Source organism: Papaver somniferum, chromosome 10 (assembly GCF_003573695.1).
Source record: "Papaver somniferum cultivar HN1 chromosome 10, ASM357369v1, whole genome shotgun sequence".
NCBI lineage: Eukaryota > Viridiplantae > Streptophyta > Magnoliopsida > Ranunculales > Papaveraceae > Papaver > Papaver somniferum.
The window spans coordinates 31,948,133-31,969,171 of record NC_039367.1 but is presented as its reverse complement, the minus strand read 5'-3'; the positions used below and the strand labels follow the sequence as shown (position 1 = coordinate 31,969,171).

The 21,039-nt window shown below is 36.2% G+C and overlaps 1 protein-coding gene across 3 annotated transcripts; it reads left to right on the top strand.

Annotated features, from left to right (window-relative positions):
• The first annotated feature begins 10,891 nt into the window (after nt 1-10,891).
• Nucleotides 10,892-16,267, top strand: LOC113315088. 3 transcript variants are annotated; one of them, XM_026563404.1, is made up of 7 exons: nt 10,894-11,237; nt 11,601-11,669; nt 12,231-12,408; nt 12,497-12,594; nt 12,701-12,829; nt 15,572-15,797; nt 15,888-16,267. In XM_026563404.1, exons 3-7 carry the CDS (start codon nt 12,243-12,245, stop codon nt 15,992-15,994), a joined length of 726 nt encoding a protein of 241 aa, XP_026419189.1. In that variant the 5' UTR covers nt 10,894-11,237; nt 11,601-11,669; nt 12,231-12,242; the 3' UTR covers nt 15,995-16,267. The 3 variants fall into 3 exon arrangements, with proteins under 3 accessions (XP_026419191.1, XP_026419189.1, XP_026419190.1); XM_026563405.1 differs by having other exon boundaries at nt 10,894-11,314; XM_026563406.1 differs by lacking the exon at nt 11,601-11,669 and having other exon boundaries at nt 10,892-11,237.
• The last annotated feature ends 4,772 nt before the right edge of the window (nt 16,268-21,039 follow it).

The window sequence follows — 21,039 nt, the reverse complement described above, 5'->3', positions numbered from 1 at the left end:
AATAAATTACCATCATCTTCGAACAATTCACTCACACCAAATTCACTTGAATTTTCTCTTCTAAAAATGGCTGAAAAGGCGATCACACTTTTTTGCGATGCAAAACTTGAAGCTGATGTTTCTAAAATATGTGGGAGTTTTAAAAAGATTGAAAATTGTAAAAGGGAAGTGCAAATTTTAGAAGTTGCTCCAAGAAAATGTTCCGCTAAAAGGCAAAGAAGAGCTCCAGTTTTGAAAGTTAATAACAAAAAATTAAAAAACAAAGGTGAAACTGTCAAAGAGCGCGTTGAATGGAAAATACGTCAAATGAAGATCAAAATGAGGCTAAAACTTGTACTTGATTTTTATTGAAGTTTTTATTATTGTCTAAGTTTATATCTTGCAAAAGAATTGGCAGTAATAACAATGAATAAAAATGTTTATATTTTAAAATAGATTTCCACTTCAGATCAAGTGAAAGTTATTACAATTTATTAAACTTGCAAATAACATTAAACCACAACAAAAACATCAAACTACATCAAATCCAGCGACATTCTCTATGTAAAGTTCATAGCATTCAAAATGCCTAAACTTTCTCCCGCTTTCTTCGGTAAACTTGGTCTGAGTGATGGTTTTCAGTTCTTCATAATCCAGAATTGCTACGATGAACCATCCACAATATTTCCATATAATGTTTGACTTCATTACTGATGAATGCAATTCTTAGTTCTAGGCTCTTACTGTTTCTTATTGTTTCGTTCCGCGATGCTACAAAATGTCCCAATACTCTTTCCCAGAAATTGTCATGGTTCATTGGTCTCACCATACGATGTAACTAACATCGAACTAGAGCAACATCTTCTTACATTGTAAATTTCGGCAACGGCATTCGAGTGCAGTAACGATGTGCTTGAGATAGACCATCTTTTAGAATTCTGAAATACGCTTCGTAACGAAAATGCTTACCGTGAGCTTCCTCCCAATTATCAAGAGTTGTTTGGATCGCTTCATCTTCAGTTGCACCGCTGAACTTTTCTCGTTCAATTTCTATTACCAGAGTAAGAAATGGATGGACTGCATGCCTAATAGAATGAAAACGAGCACGCAATCGACGAGCATCTCGGTTTCATGGGTTTCCCGTCAATGAGACGAACATTGAAAACACGTTCTCCCAAAAAGAACTGTCATGAGAAAATAAGAACACCAATGATTATCCTATGAAATAAATATGCTTTGCATAGAGTTATATCCTCTTCTTCGGTAAACTTGGGACCACGATTTCTAACAAAAATTTCTGCAAAGGAGGAGAGATATAAGAAAGAAGAAGAAGAAGATATAAGAAAGAAGAAGAAGAAGATGTGATTTTGGAGATAGAATGAATGAAATTTATAGGACGAGAACGAAAAATTTGTCGTTGGAAATGGAAATTTAGCAGTTGGGGTTTGTAGTAAAGTCGTGGGCGACATTAGTAAAGTCTGCCACGACTTTCCTTTGAGCGCCCGTTTGAATTACCAACGCCCATTATGTTTCATGGATAACCATAGTCTTATGCAATGTCCTTGGTTGTATTCAAAGTATTCGCATGAAGGTTTTTCATGCATCAGAATGGTGATTGAATCACAACCGGAAAATCTCAGGTATTTGTAATGTCAATTGTCCATAGGAACCACATATGTTAGATGATGCTATGAAGATTCAAAAACAAGAAGAAGAAAAGATTGCAACACTCTGCAAAAACTTCAAACTTAAATCCAAATTGAAGAGGAGTTATTACACTGCTTGCATTGTGGATATGGAGATCACGAATAGTAACATTGTCCACAAAGAATCAGTTCATACTCAAATCCCAGTTGCAGGACTTTTATACATTTGCGGACTTCTTCTGAAGAAGACACATATGGAAGGAATTTCTGGGAATATCCCAGGTGTTATTTGGTGGAGTGGGCAGATTGAAGTTGTAGGACAAATCGATTCACTATGGTATTATGTTATTTAATTTGTTGTTTATTCTGTGTTATTACGATTATCTAAAACCATCAATATCAAGTAATTTATGTTTTCTTCGGTTAAACATTGCACCATCAATTTCATAAATAAAAACATACTGCATTGAACAACCACATCATACATGAGAATAAAAGAAATACATTAAATTCAAACAACAACTACATATGCGTCAATTCTCTTCGGGTGGTGGAATTCCTATGGCGATGTAGGGATCGTATCTGTTGAGTACCCTAAGAATATTGAAACAAGCATGAAAGTCAAAAGGACGATCACGGTGAGATGTTGGCCACATCGCTAGAGTTCTGGGCAACACTTCATGTTCGGCTTCACCGTTGAGCTTATTTTGGTGATTCTCCATTAGTTGGGCGACGAACTCCAATAAATTCGTACTAATTGAACTAAAACTATGCTGCAATCCGCCAGAATCACGCCCATGGATGTTCCCCGTTTCAGCAACGAACATTCTGAAAACTTTCTCCCAGAAAGTCAACGTCGAATCGGCTACATTACACATGACAACATCCTGCGTGTGAAAAACAAAGGCTCTACAAATAGCTAAATCCTCTTGTTGAGTGAATCTAACATCACGAACTCTTGGAGGCATTTTTTTGGATGATTTAAGAGAGAAGAATGTGTAGAATGTGTGAATTTATAGTTGAAATTAGGAGTATTTATAGAATTCAAAATAGTCGTTGGATCACCAGATTTTTCAGCAGTTCAGATGGAGCCGTTGGCGCCATTGAGTCAGACACTGGCGTTTTAGATAATTTCTCTGGCACTTTACATAAAAACTCAGCAGGCCTATCGCCAGGGTTATTAGCAATGTCGCGCGTCCTTGCAACAGACGCGCGCCTGATGTTCCAACTCGATGTTTAAATGAACAGATATGTTCATTTGAATATCCATTTTCTTGGTTTGTTCATTCCATAGTGGGAGCAAAATGAACAAAGTCTGAGTTTTTTCATCCCATATGAATTGCTCTAACACCACTACTTCAACACTAGCTGCTGATATTTTTCAATCGGGACGGGTGGCAGGCGAATCCGAGCCATATCAAGTAAAAAATTTGGTATCAAATCAAAAATGCATCGGGATGAGGGGTGAGGCGAATCCGATCCATACCATGTAAAAAATGTTGAGCGACGGGCGAAGCGTAGCCGAGCCACACCAAATCAAAAATCATGCATCGGGACGGGGGCGAGGTGAAGCCGAGCCACATCAAATAAAAAAATCATGTATCAGGACGGAGACGAGGCTAAGCCGAGCCACACCAAATAAAAATACATCGCGACAGGGCGAATTAAAGTCCTGCGACACCAAATCAAAAATGCACTACGGGGCAAGATGAAGCCACATCACACCAAACCAAAAATATGGTTAAAGATAAAATTGACGGTGGATGGTTTTCGGGTCCTCCCGCTGCGTAACACGGGCACAAAATCTAGTAAAATATAACAATCAGAATAATATGTGAAATTTTAACACTAAATCTAAGCATTGTGCTCTACCTATAGGCTATAGGAAAATTTTAACAGAAAAAACTAGTTCGTTTTTCTACCTCGCAAGAAGTCATAATAACTTCAGTAAATCTAGGTTTTCAGAACTAATTCTCCCCATATTCTAGTATTTCATAAGAAAAACAAATGTCTATCACAAATCTCTATTCTCTATTGTCGCGCAAAACAAAGCAAAATTATTGGACTATTGTCAACCAATACTAGAAAATTGCACTGTAAACCTAGATATACCAGAGAGATCATTCAAATTACTTTATTTCTTTATTAACCTATGCTGATAAAAAAGTCCAATTAAAACCCAATTTCCCATTTTCCCACAATTTTATTTCTTTTAAAAAACTCGAATAAAACTGAGCAATGTGAACTTTAATGTAGACAGATCTGTGCAACGAATTACCATCTCCAAGATTGCAACTTTACAGAAGTTGCATGCAGGGTTATGAAAAGACATAACTAGTCAACTTCAATAGATACGCTAAAGCTCAGATGGATGCAGTTCTGAAATTGATAGTTGCCTTAAAACATGACATTACAACTAGGTGGTATATTAACAACACAATTACTACATAAAAATTTGATGAGAACAAGAATAAGAGGAAGACATACATCTTATAATTGAAATATCACAGGTTGTCTGTTGATCAATCAGAGTAGATATGTCTGACTTAGTTTATTAGATACGACTTGATTGATCCTTGGACATTGGTCTTTGGTATCGTTCAAGAACTCTCTTTGTGATTAGGTTCACGTATTCAATTCTGTAAATGTTTTAATAACAAGATATATATAACTCTAGACACTTTCCTGAAAGACACATTTATGTGTCTATTTTATTCTCAATGTTCTGTATTATTAGACTCAATTAAGTAGTTATTGTGTTATTTTATGTTTTTGTAGATGTTTTTGGAAATATAAGCTCCTGCGCCGAAATTAGCTCAAAAAGTGGTGTTTTACACCGCATGATAAAGTACTAAAGGCACCTGGGAAACACCCCGGAGGAGTGTTAAAAGCGCCCCAAAAATGTGCCGTAGAAACCCCAGAAAATCACTATTCACGCCCAAAAATTACTATTAGCACCCCATAAGGCAAGTGCTAAGGGACCCCAAGAGTGGATAGGGGGCGACTACCTTCTTCTCAAAAATTCGAAATGCATTTTGGCGGGAAAAATGTGCAGCGTGCATGCAAAGTTTAGTTTGATTTTTTGGCGAGCTAGAGAGTGATTCAATGACCGAAATTTGCTGGGATGACGTGACTAGTCTTAACAGGCTTGGTATGGTTGATTTCGTTGGTCAAATTTGGATGAAAAATCCGTGAGAAGAAAACAGGGCAGCACGTGCATGAGAGGAACACTTCACGGGATTGTATGAGTTTTGGAGAATTTAAACGTGTTTGCTCATGTATGATGACTCTAGCAACACTTTGGACCTTGCAGCTGTAGAAACGCGTGAGAAGCTAAATCAGGGAAGAAAATATTCTCATCATATTTTTCATCAAAGCCGAGTAAAGAGAGAATTATCTTGAGTTATGGCGTGATTAAATGAGTCTGAGGAGTATAAATAGATTGTTGGTATCACATAGAAGGGGTGTCGAGAATTGGAGGTCGAGAGGATAGCTCAGGAGCAAGAAATCACGAGTTGATCAAACTCTGTTTCTGCTGCTGATGATGATGAAGAACACCAAGAACACGAAGAACAAACTCGCATAGACAGTTGTTAATCAACAACGTCTAGGACGCACACCGGGGGTCGCAGTGCAGTCTCAACATCAGCAGCACCTGTCTGTTATCGTTCTTTTTGTGACGCTTTCTGTGGGTCGTACATTCACTGTTTTACTCCTTTTTATCATTTTAATCAACTTTTGAGCAACAAACATGTATTTTGAGCAAGTGATTAATATGATAAGATAAATCCCAACACTGGGACGACAGATGGAGCCCTATTTCACGCATGTGGTAATTTTAATAATTCTTTTTATGACTTTTGCACTTGTTTTTAATTGATTTATGGTTCGAATTAATTTGTTATCATTTTATTTGATGGGTCATGCTTGCTTAAATGTTTGATGTCCCATGCTTACGATTTATAACTAATATTTTGAGAATCTATATTGGCAAAGAATAAGAGTCCATATTTTTAATATTTGAGCTATAATTGCATGGAATTATTATTTGAATCACATGAATGGAATTTGATGAAATTCTTAGTCCCAATACCTCTCACCATTGTTAATATTTTTTGTATATAATTTTATTAAACCTTTAAATTTAATCTTCACAAATCTTTGAGTTCGAATCCTATTTACAACAACGGCAATCAAAAATCTTAATCATTTCCTTGATTGAGTTTTAACTCTAAGATTTCTGTTGAGTTTGTCCATACAGATTGCCTACGAAAAATTTGGTGGTGTATTTTGATACCCCCAGTGTTTTCACATTCTATCTAAAATACTTATTTGTATTATAACATATTACTTTATATGATCTCAGAAGGATGTTCCAAAGGACTAGCGAACATCCAAATGACTACGTCAAAAGATTCAGAGTCAAGGCTTTGGACTATCATGATCTGAATGATACTGAACAATATCTCCTAGACTTGTGCATCAAAGGGATGATTCCTGTCTACATATCATTACTAGAGAATTTGTGTTTTCAAACATTCTCAGAACTTCATGAAGAAGCCAACGGTCGGCTACCACAACGCCTGTTTTATTTGAGAGAACTAAGCCTATCAAATCTGAAGAAACTCGTGATGCTTGTAGCAACAAACGTCTTGTTAACAAACAATATAACCTTGGAACCTATGTGAATGTTGTTAACGAGAGAGGAAAAAGGGCCACGGCATCGGATGCACGCAACAACCTAAACGTGGAGCACCACCAGCACCAACCCAACCAGTGCAGGCGCCACGACGTGCTAATCAGGATCAAATTGCACCAACATTGACTCCACGTCAGTAATTGCGATAGACAAGAGAGGCTCGGACGCCTCAAAATTTTCCTCTGCCCATGGAAGAAGTATTGAAGTTACTGGAAGTATGGATTCACGACAATCAAGTTACCTCCTATCAAGCATCCACATACTAAGAAAGAGATGGAAGATCCTAAATACTACCGCTTCCATCAATTTTTCAACCATAAAACAAGTGAGTGTAATGTTTCGAAACGTATCATAAATAAAAGGTTGAGTCGGGAGAATTGCACCTGGGGACTGAAGGAGTTCGTAGAAATCCTTTGCCGGTCAGAGCATCCACTTTATACGAGGAGTCGGTCAATGAAGCAGTTCGGTCCTTGATGAATTATCTATGTGAATTGCTTTACCTATCAAAAGAACAAATGAAAGACATTTTCAACGCTCTCAACCATGTTGTGTCAGGAAAACATCTGCTTCTACCAGAAACGACTTCTTAGCCACCGTCCACAGACAAAGAATTATATGATTGAGGACTGCTAACCTCAGTTCATTTTGAGGGAAATGAGTTTGGAAGAGCTTTGATTGAAGATGGTACCCGTATCAATATCATTACTCTCAAGACACTCAGAGTTTCAGGGATTACCCATAAGGAGGATACGTTCACCCCTACAACAATCAAAGGCCACGAAGGAGAAGTCATAAATTCCTATGGTCACATTACTCTTAAGATAATGATGGATGTTGCTCGGATGGAGGTTCAATTCCATATCATCAAATAAGATCCAAAATACGACATGATCCTTGAACGAGAATGGTTACATTCTGAGAATATTATCACCGTAAAAGTACCTTCCCATTTCCCTGATAGAGAAATCCCTAGTCCTGAGACTTTGGTCGATAATCCATTTGCAGGTCGCTTGGAAGAATTCCCGAATCTTACAACGATGAAGGAATTCCTGAATTTGATGAAGATGAAGCAGGAAACTGTAGAGGACGCAATATCCTGCGTCAAGAGATTACGTGCTCAGGAAAGTCCCATCCTGTCCGAATATGTTTTATTGAGTTATATGTATGCTTTGATAGCCGGACTCAATTATGTTATAAGAACACCACTGCTATTACGAGGTGTTACGACTGGGTAATTTCTCCCTTAAAATACTTCACCAAGTGGGTGACTTCGATCTATCAACAAGCTAAAACCAATGTTGGGACATACATTGCTTATATGATCTCCAAATACGATGATGAATAACATCTAGAGTGAAAAAAAGGGGTCTAACAACCACACCCAATATTTCGCTAGGCAATCTGTATGGACTAACTCCAATATAATTTCAAGAGAATCAACTAGACAGTCAGACTCAATCAAGGAAAATATATCCAAGAGTTATATCTTTGTTTCTCAATGTAATCAGCAAATCAAACAGATGGGAATCCGCGAGCCTGATTATTATGAGAAACAACTTGAACGGTACCAAGGACCAATGTTCAAGTGTAAATCAATTTCAATCAACAACCAAAGGTCGGATTTACCAATTGATTGAACTACGTGTAACCTGTGATATTTCAATTATATAAACAAATATGACGCGGAAAAGAAATAACACGGACACCAGAGGTTTTGTGAATGAGGAAACCGCAAATACATAAAAAACCCAGGACCTAGTTCAGATTTGAACACCACACTATATTAATCCGCTACAGACCTCGGGAACTAGTCCAGATTTGAACACTGTTTTAAGCTGCTACAGACACTAGCCTACTCCAAGTTAAATTCGGACTGGAATGTAGTTGAGCCCTAACCAATCTCACACTGGTCAAGGTACAATCGCGTTCCTTACGCCTCTAGAACCACGCCGGATTCTACGCACTTGATTACTTTAGATGATCTCACCCACATCTAAGAGTTGTTATGACCCAAAGTCGAAGACTTGATAAACCAATCTTTCTTACACATAATAGTCTATTGAATAGATAAATCCGTCTCCTATAAATGTACCTATGAGTTTTGTCCCGTCTTTTGATAAATCAAGGTGAACATGAACCAATTGATAATCCAGTCTTATATTCCCAAAGAACAGCCTAGAAATATCAATCGCCTCACAATAAATTAACTATATGGTAGTACAACAAGTTATCGTGGAATCACAAAGAATGAGGCGAAAAGCTTTGTAATTACTTTTTATATCTTACCTATCATAGATAAATCTCGAGAAAATATTAGAGAAGATAATACTCAATACGATAGAACAAGTAAGATCAGAACACACAACTACAAAGAAAATAGTTGGATCTGGCTTCAGACTCCCAGTGAAGTCTTCAAGTCGTTAACCTATAATGGTTTTAGGAAAAACCTAGGTTAAAGGAGAATCGACTCTGGTCGCAACTAGTATGTGGGGATTAGGTTTCCCAGTTGCTAGAGTTCTCCCTTATATATTCTTCAAATCAGGGTTTGATAGCTTAGAAATAAAGCTATCAATATTCATCGTTAGATGAAAACCTGATTTAAGATTCAAGCTAAGTTTGCTTAAACCAAACCAATATCTCTCCACTGTTAGATGGTCTTACCTTGTTAAAAAAAAATGAAATATACTTTTATTTAGATATGGGTAACCGAACCTAAACGTGTATATTGAGTTGGCTCAATAACAGTTAACTGAGGTTAGCCATATGAACACTTTTGTATTAAATATATTCATCTAACACTTGTAAATCAAATGAATCTAATTGTGTTACTCATAGAGTTATTCAATTGTTTATATTCTCATAGAAGTATACAAGAAACAATTGAAGTAAAATCGGATTTGATTCAAAAGAATCGATTCATGAACATTTAGCCACGGTTTGCAAAGATTGCATTCCTTAATATATAAATGTATTTGTTCATGAGTATGAAAACATACTAAACCGATTTTAGAAATTGACCACATAAGTTTGCAAACAGGTACGTAAACTTAAGTTTCGGACTTTGATATTTTCCGACAGTTCGCATACGAGTACGCATACGGTCGTTCCAGACCGAACTCAGGTGAATCCGTTTGCAAAAGGGTATACAAACTTGGTTCTCGGAATTTGACAGTTAAAACCGTCTGCATACGGGTATGGACACTTGGTTCCCGGACCTAAATTATTACTACAACATTTTGCATACTGGTATGCATATTGTGTTATATATCCAGACAATGTTTAATTTTTCTAAACTCCCATTTCAATCATTGAAACATCCTTAGAAGACGACAATAGTTGTCTCACACAAACTATTAGCTTATAAGTAATTTTCAAGTGATCGAATGATCAATACGATACATTCTGAGTCCACATCAAATGACTGTCTCACACAAATCATGTAAGATGTTTCAAGGCAATTTTCACATGATCATCTTTTGACTCATTATTTACTTTCCAACAAATAAATTTTTTCCAACTAAACTTGTCAAGAATAATGATGAATGTAGTTAAAGCAAAAAATTTTCCAACAAATATTTTGAGAAATATATAAGCGAGTTAAACTCAACTCGAAATATCAAATGTGTATAATGTAAAAGTTTATATAGCTATACGACTTAGTCTCAGTAGAAGATGGAATAACATAGACTTCTGAGTGATAAATGAGTTTAAGTCTCCACATACCTTTTTTTGATGAATTTCCTCCAAGCTCCCCTTAGTAGATCTTCGTCTTCAATCGATGAACGCCTTGAAGTCTGAAGCTCAACTACACATTTTATCCTAATCCGAGACATAGCTATAAGTAGACCAGAAATCAAGGCTTATAGTTTTGACACAAAAACTTGACAATCAAGCTTGAGATAGCAATGCTTCCGAGTTCGACCGAGCATAACATAGGGTTTCCTCTTTTGACATTACAAGAATGTCCTCATGTACCACAGAAAGATCATGAGGAATTTCCAGGATATACTCACGTCTAGAATAAGGATTTTGGTATAGAGATGAAGAAAAAAATGAATCAACAGAAGATATTCAAGGCTAGGCCAATCAAACCTAACACCTTTCATGTTGGGAATTTGAAACAAAGCGTAACCATCGCTCCATGACTAATTTTGATTGTGAAGGCCAATCAACAGAAGATATGCAAGGCTAGGCCAATCAAACCTAACACCTTTCATGTTGGGAATTTGAAACAAAGCGTAACTATCGCCCCATGACTAATTCTGATTGTGAAGGCCCGTTCATGATTGCCAACTCCACTATCGGTGGGTACTACAAGCTGGTTGCTGCGGATGGCAAGGTAGTAGAAGCAACAATCTACGAAAAATTGCTTAAGGCATTCAATGCTTGAGACATTCTGAGCTCGGAGCTCAACAAATTTGATATTTGAAGCATCTAGAATTTTCTTGTTTCGTTTGTATTTTCAATTACTCCAAAACGGGTGCAATACTTGCAACCAGTAATCAAATTTTCTTTTCAGCAAACAATTCTAACTCAGTATTTATCAACCATAAGAAAATCCTCATAAAAATATCAAAATTCAATCATCACCTATCCCGGAATAACCAAGAAATCAAAGCCAGGTACCAAATAAAACCTCACATCCCACGAGTTCAAAAACAGAGTTTAGTTAGACCGGCTAATCTTTCTCGGAAAAAAAAAAAGTTAGACCGGCTAATAGCCTCATATGCAGCAGTCCCAGACTCCCAGCCCCCCATCAAAAAACTTCATCTTCTTCATTTCTACGGCCTCAACTTCTTCTTCCTCTCACAGTCTCTCTCCCACTCACCATCATCCACCCACACCACCTTCATCCCTCTTAGCCACTCTTCTCACTTTCACAGCACCAACAGTCACAAACTCACAGACTCGCAGTAAGTGGGAGTCACCGCAGCCATTCTCTGGACCACCTTCTCTATCTTTGTTGTTCACTACTTATTGTTCTTTGCATGTACTGTTTCAATTTTGATGATTATTGTTAGACATAAATCAAATTTGGGGTTCTTTAATGAAACCCTAGGTCTATAAATACTAGGAATGTTGTATTTTTTGCATGATTTTTTGTTCTGATTTTTTTAGTTTTGAAATAATGTCGAGTTAGTAACTGAATGGTGGATTTGAACTTGTCTGTTTAGTAATTGATACATTTTGATTATCAATTTTCTGTACATGGACATGAATTAGGGCTTTTGTTGCTGAATACTAAATCCTCATTCATTAATTTTACTTTTGATTAGGTATAGAGGTGCAGATTCTAGCTCTTGGAGTTACTAATTCTAGGTGGTTGCTGCTACTTTGCATTCAAGGTTTGTCAATGTTCATGGGTCTTGAATTTGACCATGGAACTTGTTTAAATATCTACTAAGCTTACATGGCTTTGCAATGCAGCTCATTGAACAACATGTCAACAACCAATTAGTTGGTCCTATTCCTTCCGACACTGTCACAACTCCCTTTCCTGAGAACTTTTGAAGTTTCACGAACATGGTCTTATATTCATTCTGAGAATTGATTAGAATTGTGTGGCATAGAGTGGAACCATGTTAATACTTAATAGTGTCAGTTATGTGGCATAGAATGAAACCATCATTGTCATGTTCTGTATTAAGGAAAAGGGGGAGGAAAGTGAAGCCTGTTCTCTTTGCATGAGTTGCTCTTTTTCTCTTAGATTCAAATTGGGTATGTCACTGATAGAGTAAGTACTCGTAATAGTGGGGCATATACTGATTTTCATTTGTGTGTCAGTGTATGGTCCATGTCATGACTCATTTCATGTGTATGGTCCATTTCATGTTCTATTACACTACTTGTATACATTATACTTGTATTGATTTCAGAATTCCCTCTTAACTGTTTAAATTTCTTAGGTGTTCTAACATATGATGGTAGCTACTAATTGTTTTCGCGGTACAACCCTTGTTGGGTTAATTTCGGAGGTTGACCGTGCTTTGGTTATGTCTGGTGATGGCATGTCCCACAATGATTTTCAATATGATATTGCTGAAGATGAGCGCACGGTTGTGAAACATGATGTAATATATAAAAGTAAGTTTTTAATCCTCTATGTTATGATTTTTTTTGTATTTATTTTAGGTTACAACTCAATCTAATAAAAAACTGATTTTAATTACAGCTGCGGTAAAAGTTCACCAAATTAATTGTAATATGTTTTTTTCCGCCTCTGGACACGAGGATGATTGCCTCGCTCTTAAGGGTGAGCTTGAGCAGTTGGTGAGTGACGCAGGGGCTTATTGTCATCCTTTAAGATGTTTCTTATGGTTCAATTTATGTACTAATTGATGTTTGATTGTGTTTTTCTTTTCCGTTTTACTTGTAGTTTTCCAAAACGGGATGGGGGAAGTCATTTCGTTGGTATGTAGATGAACTTCGTCATCATATTAAAGCACTAGGTGGTCATGGTTGGGAAAAGCCCCAAGCTCTGCTAGGTGGATTTGACGGAAATAAGGTAATCACTCGGTTATGTTTGTTATAATTGTGCTTCTAACCCTCACATCAGGTATCTTGTTACTCATAGATGTCATTTTTTTTTAATTTGCTGAATTTTGCCTCTGATACTTCCGAAAGTAGCTTTACTCTGAGTAGTCCAAGGCTGTTGAGTAATGTAGAGCTTTGCCTGAATATGTTTGAACTAGTTGAAGTGGACAATGATGAGTGCTAGGCTGAATGCATAACAGATTTGCAAGATTCATCCCCTAACCAGTGTTCAAAAAGTCTAAACGGCCTAGAAACATTATGAGTAGATGTATTAGTAGACACTAATACAGGTGTGCAAGATCAGATCCCATGGGTAGCCGGTTGGATAGTAGAGCGTTAGAAAATGTAGTATGCCAATCATAATCCTCAGAGCTCTATCTAGTCTTTGCTCTAATGAGTTGCCGACCTTGTCGATGTTTGGACCAAGTGAGAGGGTCACCAGACCAAGCCACATCGGATAGACCAGAGTTCTGAACATCTGCTTGAGCATAATTATGCTTCTCTAGAGTTAAAATTAGACCCTCCTTCCTTTTTCTCAGAACTGAAAGAGTAATGTTCAAATCCCCAAGAAGGAGCCAAGGTAGCTTGTAGGTATCATTCAGAAATTGGATAGGAGACCATTGTTCAAGTTTTTCCTTGTCATAAAATGCTCAATACATGCATGGCGATAACCAGGAACCTACAGAAGCACCAATAGGAAGAAGAAAAGTACAAAGGTTTCGTTTTTTTTGAATGAGATCAATTTGAAATCCATCTTTCCATAAAACACACATGCCCCCAGATAATCCTCTACAACCTTGAATCCAATAATTTTAGTAACCACATTGATATGGAATCGGTGTCATTTTCTGTATCCCAGTCTTGGTTTCTGACAGAGAAAAAAGATCTGGAGAATGAGTGGAGATTTCATCTTTTGAACGTTTTCTTGTCAGGGGATTGCCAATTCCCTGCACACCCCAAGCTAATACTTACGATTTACAATAGACAGCATAGCTAGAGTGACGGCAGAATTCAGAACAAAAGAAGAGTTACAGATAAATAGTAAAGAGCAAGGGTAGGGGATGCATTATAATGCAAAAAAGATAATAAAACAACACTATGGATCACTATATGAGTGCACATGTGAAAACCAGTGACACCAAAAGGATGATATGTAATGTGAAGGTTAGACAACAATTATGTTTATGATGAACAAAGAGGAAAAGAAGAGAGAATGGAGTTTCAAAAAGAGAGATTAAGGGATTGAAAATAACCTGTTCATCAGCTTCACTAGGGCTAACCATGGTGACATCAGTGCCATTATTTGTAGCATCCTCCACCCGTCAATACCTTTTACATAAACCAAACAAGGCCTTTTACCCATGCGATATAGCAGTAAAATTGGTTGAGATCAGAACCTGTGAAGAAGAAGCCATTGCTGATCCAGAACTCGCAGTTGATAACACAGGTACAACGGAAGACGTAGTTGGTAGGACTGTACTAGGAGCACTGGCAAATCTTGTGGTGAAGAAATCATGGATTTGTGACTCCTCTTCTTTCAGCATATTCTGGATAGTAGGACCATTGGTTTTATTATGATTACAGACCAGACACTTAGTACAAATCTTAGATAACATCGATATAGAAGAGGATCACTTTAGCATCCTCTTGACCGGAGTTTGTAAACAGAAATTCCACGTCTCCAAGGAGAGTATCCTTGGTAATCCTCACAGTGACCTTAACTTTCTAATTACCGACAATCCTAGCAGTTGAAGGGGAAACATCAATTACCTGTCCCACCATTGCTCTCATTTTATCGACAATTGCTCGGTTTGATGTTCATGAGGCAGATAGAGCAAAGTAAAAGAGATTTCTAGATCTGTCCAGTTCAAAGTAGAAGCATCCTTGGTTAAATCTTAAAGTTAGCCATCCAAAGAAGAATATTTTTTTGTCCAAAATGGTATTTTTGTCGTCCTCTGATTTAAATCTTATGATATACATGTTTCTGCCGTGATAGCTAAAATAAAATTTATCAGCATCCATTCCAAATACGTTTAGCATTTTCTCAGCAGCACACACAGACAACATCTTTTCGTAGTAAACTTTCACTATGAAGAGAAAAGACCAATTCGTAAGTTCTAGCATCATGTTTAATCACTTATCATCAATTGCCGAGTCTTTCAGTTTCTTAGTGATTTGAGAAATCGCATAAGTAGATGTTGAAGCGATGGCCAGTGGAGAGCTAACAAACCCAGTAGATGAAGGAGATAATAACAAACTTTTGAGTTGTGGATAAGTACCGTTGTCGATATTGTTAAAGACAATTTAATAGGGATCTGAAGTAGATAGTGGAAATTGTCCAAGTGATCAGATGTAACACCTGGTAGCTTGAAACTGATGAAACGGATACGATTATATCTCCATGAAGGAAGATATGTTGCTGAAACTCAAACGGCGATCACGATTAGAGGGTGAGAAAACAGTTGGTGAAAACACACACCGAGTACTAAATCAAGAAAACCCGGATTTGAGCCAAATGCACACTGCTTACGATTATATCTCTCTGCAAGTTGCTAGAGATGCATCTTGGTTTAGATGATGGAGGAGTGCCTCGTGTAATTAATCTTGATAGTATTCCTACATCATTTTGAAATCTGAAATATCTTTACAATATAGTTAAAAAATACTGTCATCCTTCGCAGATCACATACTTGGTATCTTCTTTCTTCTACAGGAGCCACGTGTTCCATTGCTGTACATGGTTAGTGAAGAGTTTGTGTCAGTTGTGCACGAATCCAGGGAGAAGTTTGTTTGCATAGGTGGTGGACATGATAGCAGCAGGGTAGTCTTGATTCCACATTTCAATGCTTCAACATGTTCTTGGCAGGATGCTGTTCGGCTAGCTCAGGGGTCAGTTGCACGGGCTGGCGATGATGGCAATGCTGATGGGATTATCAAGAGTAAGTGCAAAATCTAGTGGTTGTTAAGTGTACAGTTTTTCTTTTTCTTTTCCTTTTTCTATTTTCTTATAATGTAAGTTCAAATTGCAGCTGTTGCTGTCACGGCGGAAGATGGGGTCGTCCATCGTACAAATACTGATATTAGTGTCGTGAGGAAGGAACATGGTTTTGGGCTTATGAGGAGGCCTTTGATATAGATGATCAGCAGTTAGCATTACACAAATTTAAAAGATGGTGGATACAAAAGCAAACCTAACCTAAACTAGAAAATTGGAAATATATTAGATTTAGAGTATTATAAATTTGAGGTCATTACTATCTTACAGTATATTAAATCAGTTGAATGGCTTTAAGTAAGTTCAGATTATTTACTTTGTAGTCGGATAACAATGAAGCCAAATGTGACTTTTGCCAAAACAATGAGTTCAATTCATACATTTCTATTAATCTAATTAAGTTTCTGTGTTCCATCCCTAAACCCCTTGTATCTTCTGTGTAATTCTCAATCATCAGAGACCGAGGAAATCTATTCCTTCATTGTCGTTCCTCATATGCTCTCCTGTGTTTAACCCCCACCCTCCTTCAATCCCTTCCCACAGTTCCCCTTGCAGACCGATGATCATTCATATATCTTTCTTCATTAAAATAAATAATTGAAGACCCTAATATTTTTACTTTTCATCCTATTTCATTTTAGGGTCTTCAATTATTCTAAAGTACAAACATATTGTGGTGCCTTACTGCCTTCCCATGTTAAGTCCTCACTTTTTTTCTTCTATATACCATATTACAGAATCCACCTGATAGTAAAATTATCAATTTGATCCAGCACACCTTAAACTATATGTTACGTGCCTGCTTTTGTATGTATTTGTTATAATTGTCTATGGATGTATTTTTTTTTTTTTTGAAGGAAAGACGGGTTTCAAACTTGAAACCCATAATTTATTAAAATTACCTCATTAAAATTGAGGTTTGAAGGGATACATAGTGGTGGAGAATCACCGTTCCACCGATTGGAATCATGATAACATGATAATTCAAGTACATCATAATGATACAACATAAAAAAATACAAAATATAATGTATCCCAATTTCTGAAATACAATAATTGTACAAAATAGTTGATCAAAAAGATAAATGATGTAATCCAAAAAATGGTCTTCTCATTAGACTTCAGCCATTTGAAAACTTCTTCCTCATTAAGATATAATCCTTCGTAAAAGGAATGATCTGCTCCAAATATCATCATTAAAACCCCTTCCGGTAGCCATTGATCAAATTTGTAAGAATCTTGATCATCGTCACGCCAGAATTGGTCATCTTTGAAGGTGTACTTGAATACATCATCAAACTCCATATGACAATCCAAAGAGCAATAATAAATCGCTGTAATAGGGAATCGAAACATCATATGACAAAGAATTGTCATACATACAATATTTATTGAAAACATAAAACAAGATCTTGATTTAGCAAACTAGTGCGGTTTTATTTATTTAAACAGGATTTAGTGAATAAAACAATCTCGATTTGCTCGGAAGATATGAAATCCATATATAAACCCGAGTAAATCTAGGTTTAGGATGAAGAAGATGGAGAAAAAATAGGATTAGTTTGTTTTGGAAAAACGGTTTTGGTCGAGAGAAAGAGAAAGGTTTTTATTGAAAAAAATAAAAATGATTTAAATATGATAATCCCTAGTAGTTAGGAGTAGTTATTTTGTAGGTTAGTTATCTTGTAGGATAATCCCTAGTAGTTAGGAGTAGTTATTTTGTGCAAAAGATAAATATGATTCGAGAATCTGAAGTAAAAATATCGTGAAATATATTTTTTTTGGAGAGAACTGTTTGGAGAAGTATTATTCTTTTTGGGGTTTGTTTTCCTCGTAAACAGGGGTTGATTCTTACTAAGAACATATCTCTATAAATACTTAAATCAATTTTTTTTTGATTCAAAATAAGATTGTATTATGTAGATGAAGAAGTTACATGATAGTCTTGATCAACCCAGGACTGTATCTCCTGAGGAAGAACATTTGAGTATTCAAAGTTTTCTTTGATAATTCTAGATCTCTTGGCCAACTTATAGGCCACACTATTAACCTCTCTTTTAACTGAAATACATCTCCAAGAACTTAACTTGCTTAACAAAAACTGAATGTCTAAAACAAAAGACTGATTCCTCCAGTGAACATGATGTGATTGTTCATTGATGGATTTTATTAAAACTTCACTATCTGACTCAAAAACAACCCTATTGAAATTCTTTGCAACAGCCCAAGATACAGCTTCGTTCATGGCCTTGCATTCCAGTTCCTCTACTTCAAGTCATGCAATCATTCCTCCATCAAGGTATTTCCCTTGAGCACCAATGCATTTGCCTGCAAAATTTCTTACAATTAGTCCAATACCAACCTGTAAATTTTCTTGCAAAAAAGATGCATCCAAATTTATTTTAATGAATCCAGAATCTGAAGGTTTCCATGTCAACACCTGCAAAGAGTTACTCGTGACATTAATATTATTAATGACAGGAGCAGTAAGCCTATGAATGTTTTCTAAAGACAACATTTTGTTGGGATTGATGTTCTGAAACACTTTAGAACACATATCTTTCCAGATTGTCCAAATAGCAACCATAAGAAGCTTATTTATTTCTTGCCTATTGATTCCTTCTCCCAAAATAAGGTTATTCCTTGCATAAAACCAAGAAATGACCCAGTTCCTAAGGGAACCATGCTGCATCATAACATTACCGGCCAACATTTATGTTTAAACTCAACCAAAAAGATCTAGCATAAGGACATTCCAGCAGCATATGATTCACAGATTCATTAGGGTGATTTCAAAGACTACATTGCAGTTCTATGTTTGGTTTATACTTAGAAAGTTTGTCTCTAGTTGGGACTATGTCCCTGATGCATTTCCAAGCAAAGAATTAAATTTGTGGGGCAATTTTACTTTCCATAAATCCTTCTAAACTTAAGCTGGTACAACTTGTCCTCCTGCATTAGCACTAGTATTACTAGATAAAACATTATTAGCACTATTTACTGTGAATTGTCCTTTTCTATCTGGCATCCAAATAAGAATGTCAGTACCAATAGCTGGAATAGTCATAGCTAGAATACTTTCAGCAGATTCAGGGGAAAACAAATAATAAAGTAGAGACATAAGTATAAGATACAGTGCTAATCAAACCTTCAGCTGGTAAGGGGGGATCTAGACCAAAGATCCAATTATCAAGCCAAATTTTGACCTTAGATCCACATCTAACAGCCCAAATGCTATTACCCTTTATGATCTCAATGCATTTATAAATATTCCTCCAAATCCAAGAACAATTATCATTAAGTTTCTGTAAATGGAGAATGCTACTATTATAAAAATACTTAGCATTCAAGATTTTCACCCATAACTCATCTTGTTCAGTAAGAATCTTCCAAATAAGCTTACAAATCATAGTAGTATTGAAATTTTCAAGATTCCTAAATCCTAAACCTCTTAATTCTTTAGGAATGTTTATAGAATCCCAAGCAATAAATTTAATCCATTTACCTATTCTGTCCCCCACCAAAAATTCCTCTGCAAAGATTCAAGTTTGCTAATCAAAGTAGTAGGGATTTTGAAACATCCCATTTGATAGGTTGTTAAAGAATTCAGAACAGACTTAATAAGGTGGATCTACCTGCTTGATTGACAGTGGTGCCAATGTAATTGCTTAATCTAGCTTCAAAAGATTGCATTATAGGATCAAAAGAGTTAATCTTAGAATGACCAAGAAGTAAAGGAGCTCCCAAGTATTTTTAGAGTCAGAAACCAAAAACATGTTAAGAGCCTGAGCAAGATTGGCACATTCATTAGGACTAAGATTTTTACTGAAGTACACACAAGACTTATCAAAATTAAGTATCTGACCTGAAAGTTTCCCAAATTCCTGCAAAGTGTGTAAAATATGATCAACATGTTGCATATTAGCTTGACCAAATATCAGAATATCATCATCAAAAAGTAAGTGGGATAAAGGTGGAGCTTTCCTAGAGGTTTTGATGCAAGTGATAGTCTTAGAAGTTTCATCTACTAGCAAAGATTTAGATAAGTATTTCATGGACAGGATACAAATATAGGGAGACAGTGGGTCTCCTTGTCTAACACCTATAGTTGGTTCAAACTGGTCACATGGAGAGCTATTAAGCAGAACACTAATACTAGTAGCAGAGGCACATTGCATAATTAAGTTACAAATTTCTTTACTAAAACCAAAGCTATCAAGGACTTTAATAAAAAAATTACATTTTATCCTGTCAAAGGCCTTAGACAAATCTAACTTTAAGAGCCATAGTGCCAGTCAAACCTTCTTTGTGTTTCATAGAATGAATAAATTCATGAGAAATAATGGTATTATCGTGAATGGATCTCCCTGGGACAAAAGCAGCATGATAAGGTGAGATTAGTTTCTTAAGAAAATGCCTAATTCTATTAGCTATAATATTAGACACAATTTTATAAGAAACATTACACAAAACAATTGGTCTGAATTCAGAGGGTTGTTTTGGACCTTTACATTTAGGAATAAGAGAAATATAAGTCTTGTTCAGACTTATTGGCATATGGCCACTCTGAAAAAACCTTTGAACAACATTTATGATATCATTACCAACAAGTTGCCACTGAGTTTGGTAAAACCTTGCTTGAAAGCCATCAGGGCCAGGTGCACTCCAAGCAGGCATATTCTTGACTACATTTTCAATTTCATGTTCACTAGGAACTGCAGTTAACACAATATTATCATCATCAAGAATAATCCTCGGCAGAATATTAAAAGCAGCATCAGGCAGAATAGGATTAGAAGTGATGGAAACATCACTAAAATGATTAGTAAGCAAAGCACTAATGTCACGTCTATCTCTTAACCAATTACCATTAGCATCACAAAGAGCATTTATATTATTTGTATGCAATCTATTTTTAACAATAGAATGGAAGTACCTAGTATTATTGTCCATATCAAATAAGGATTTATCCCTAGATTTTTCCTTGTAAAAGTCATATTGAATTTTATACCAATTTTCAAGCTCACTAACAATAGACTTGACTCTATCATACTGATTAGGAATGCTAATATCATTTTGGGAAGATTATAGATCTTTTTGAAGCTTATTAATGTTCAACTGAATATCACCGAACTCCATTTTATTCCATTGAGAAAAGGTAATTCTAGCACTATGTTGTCTCCGAA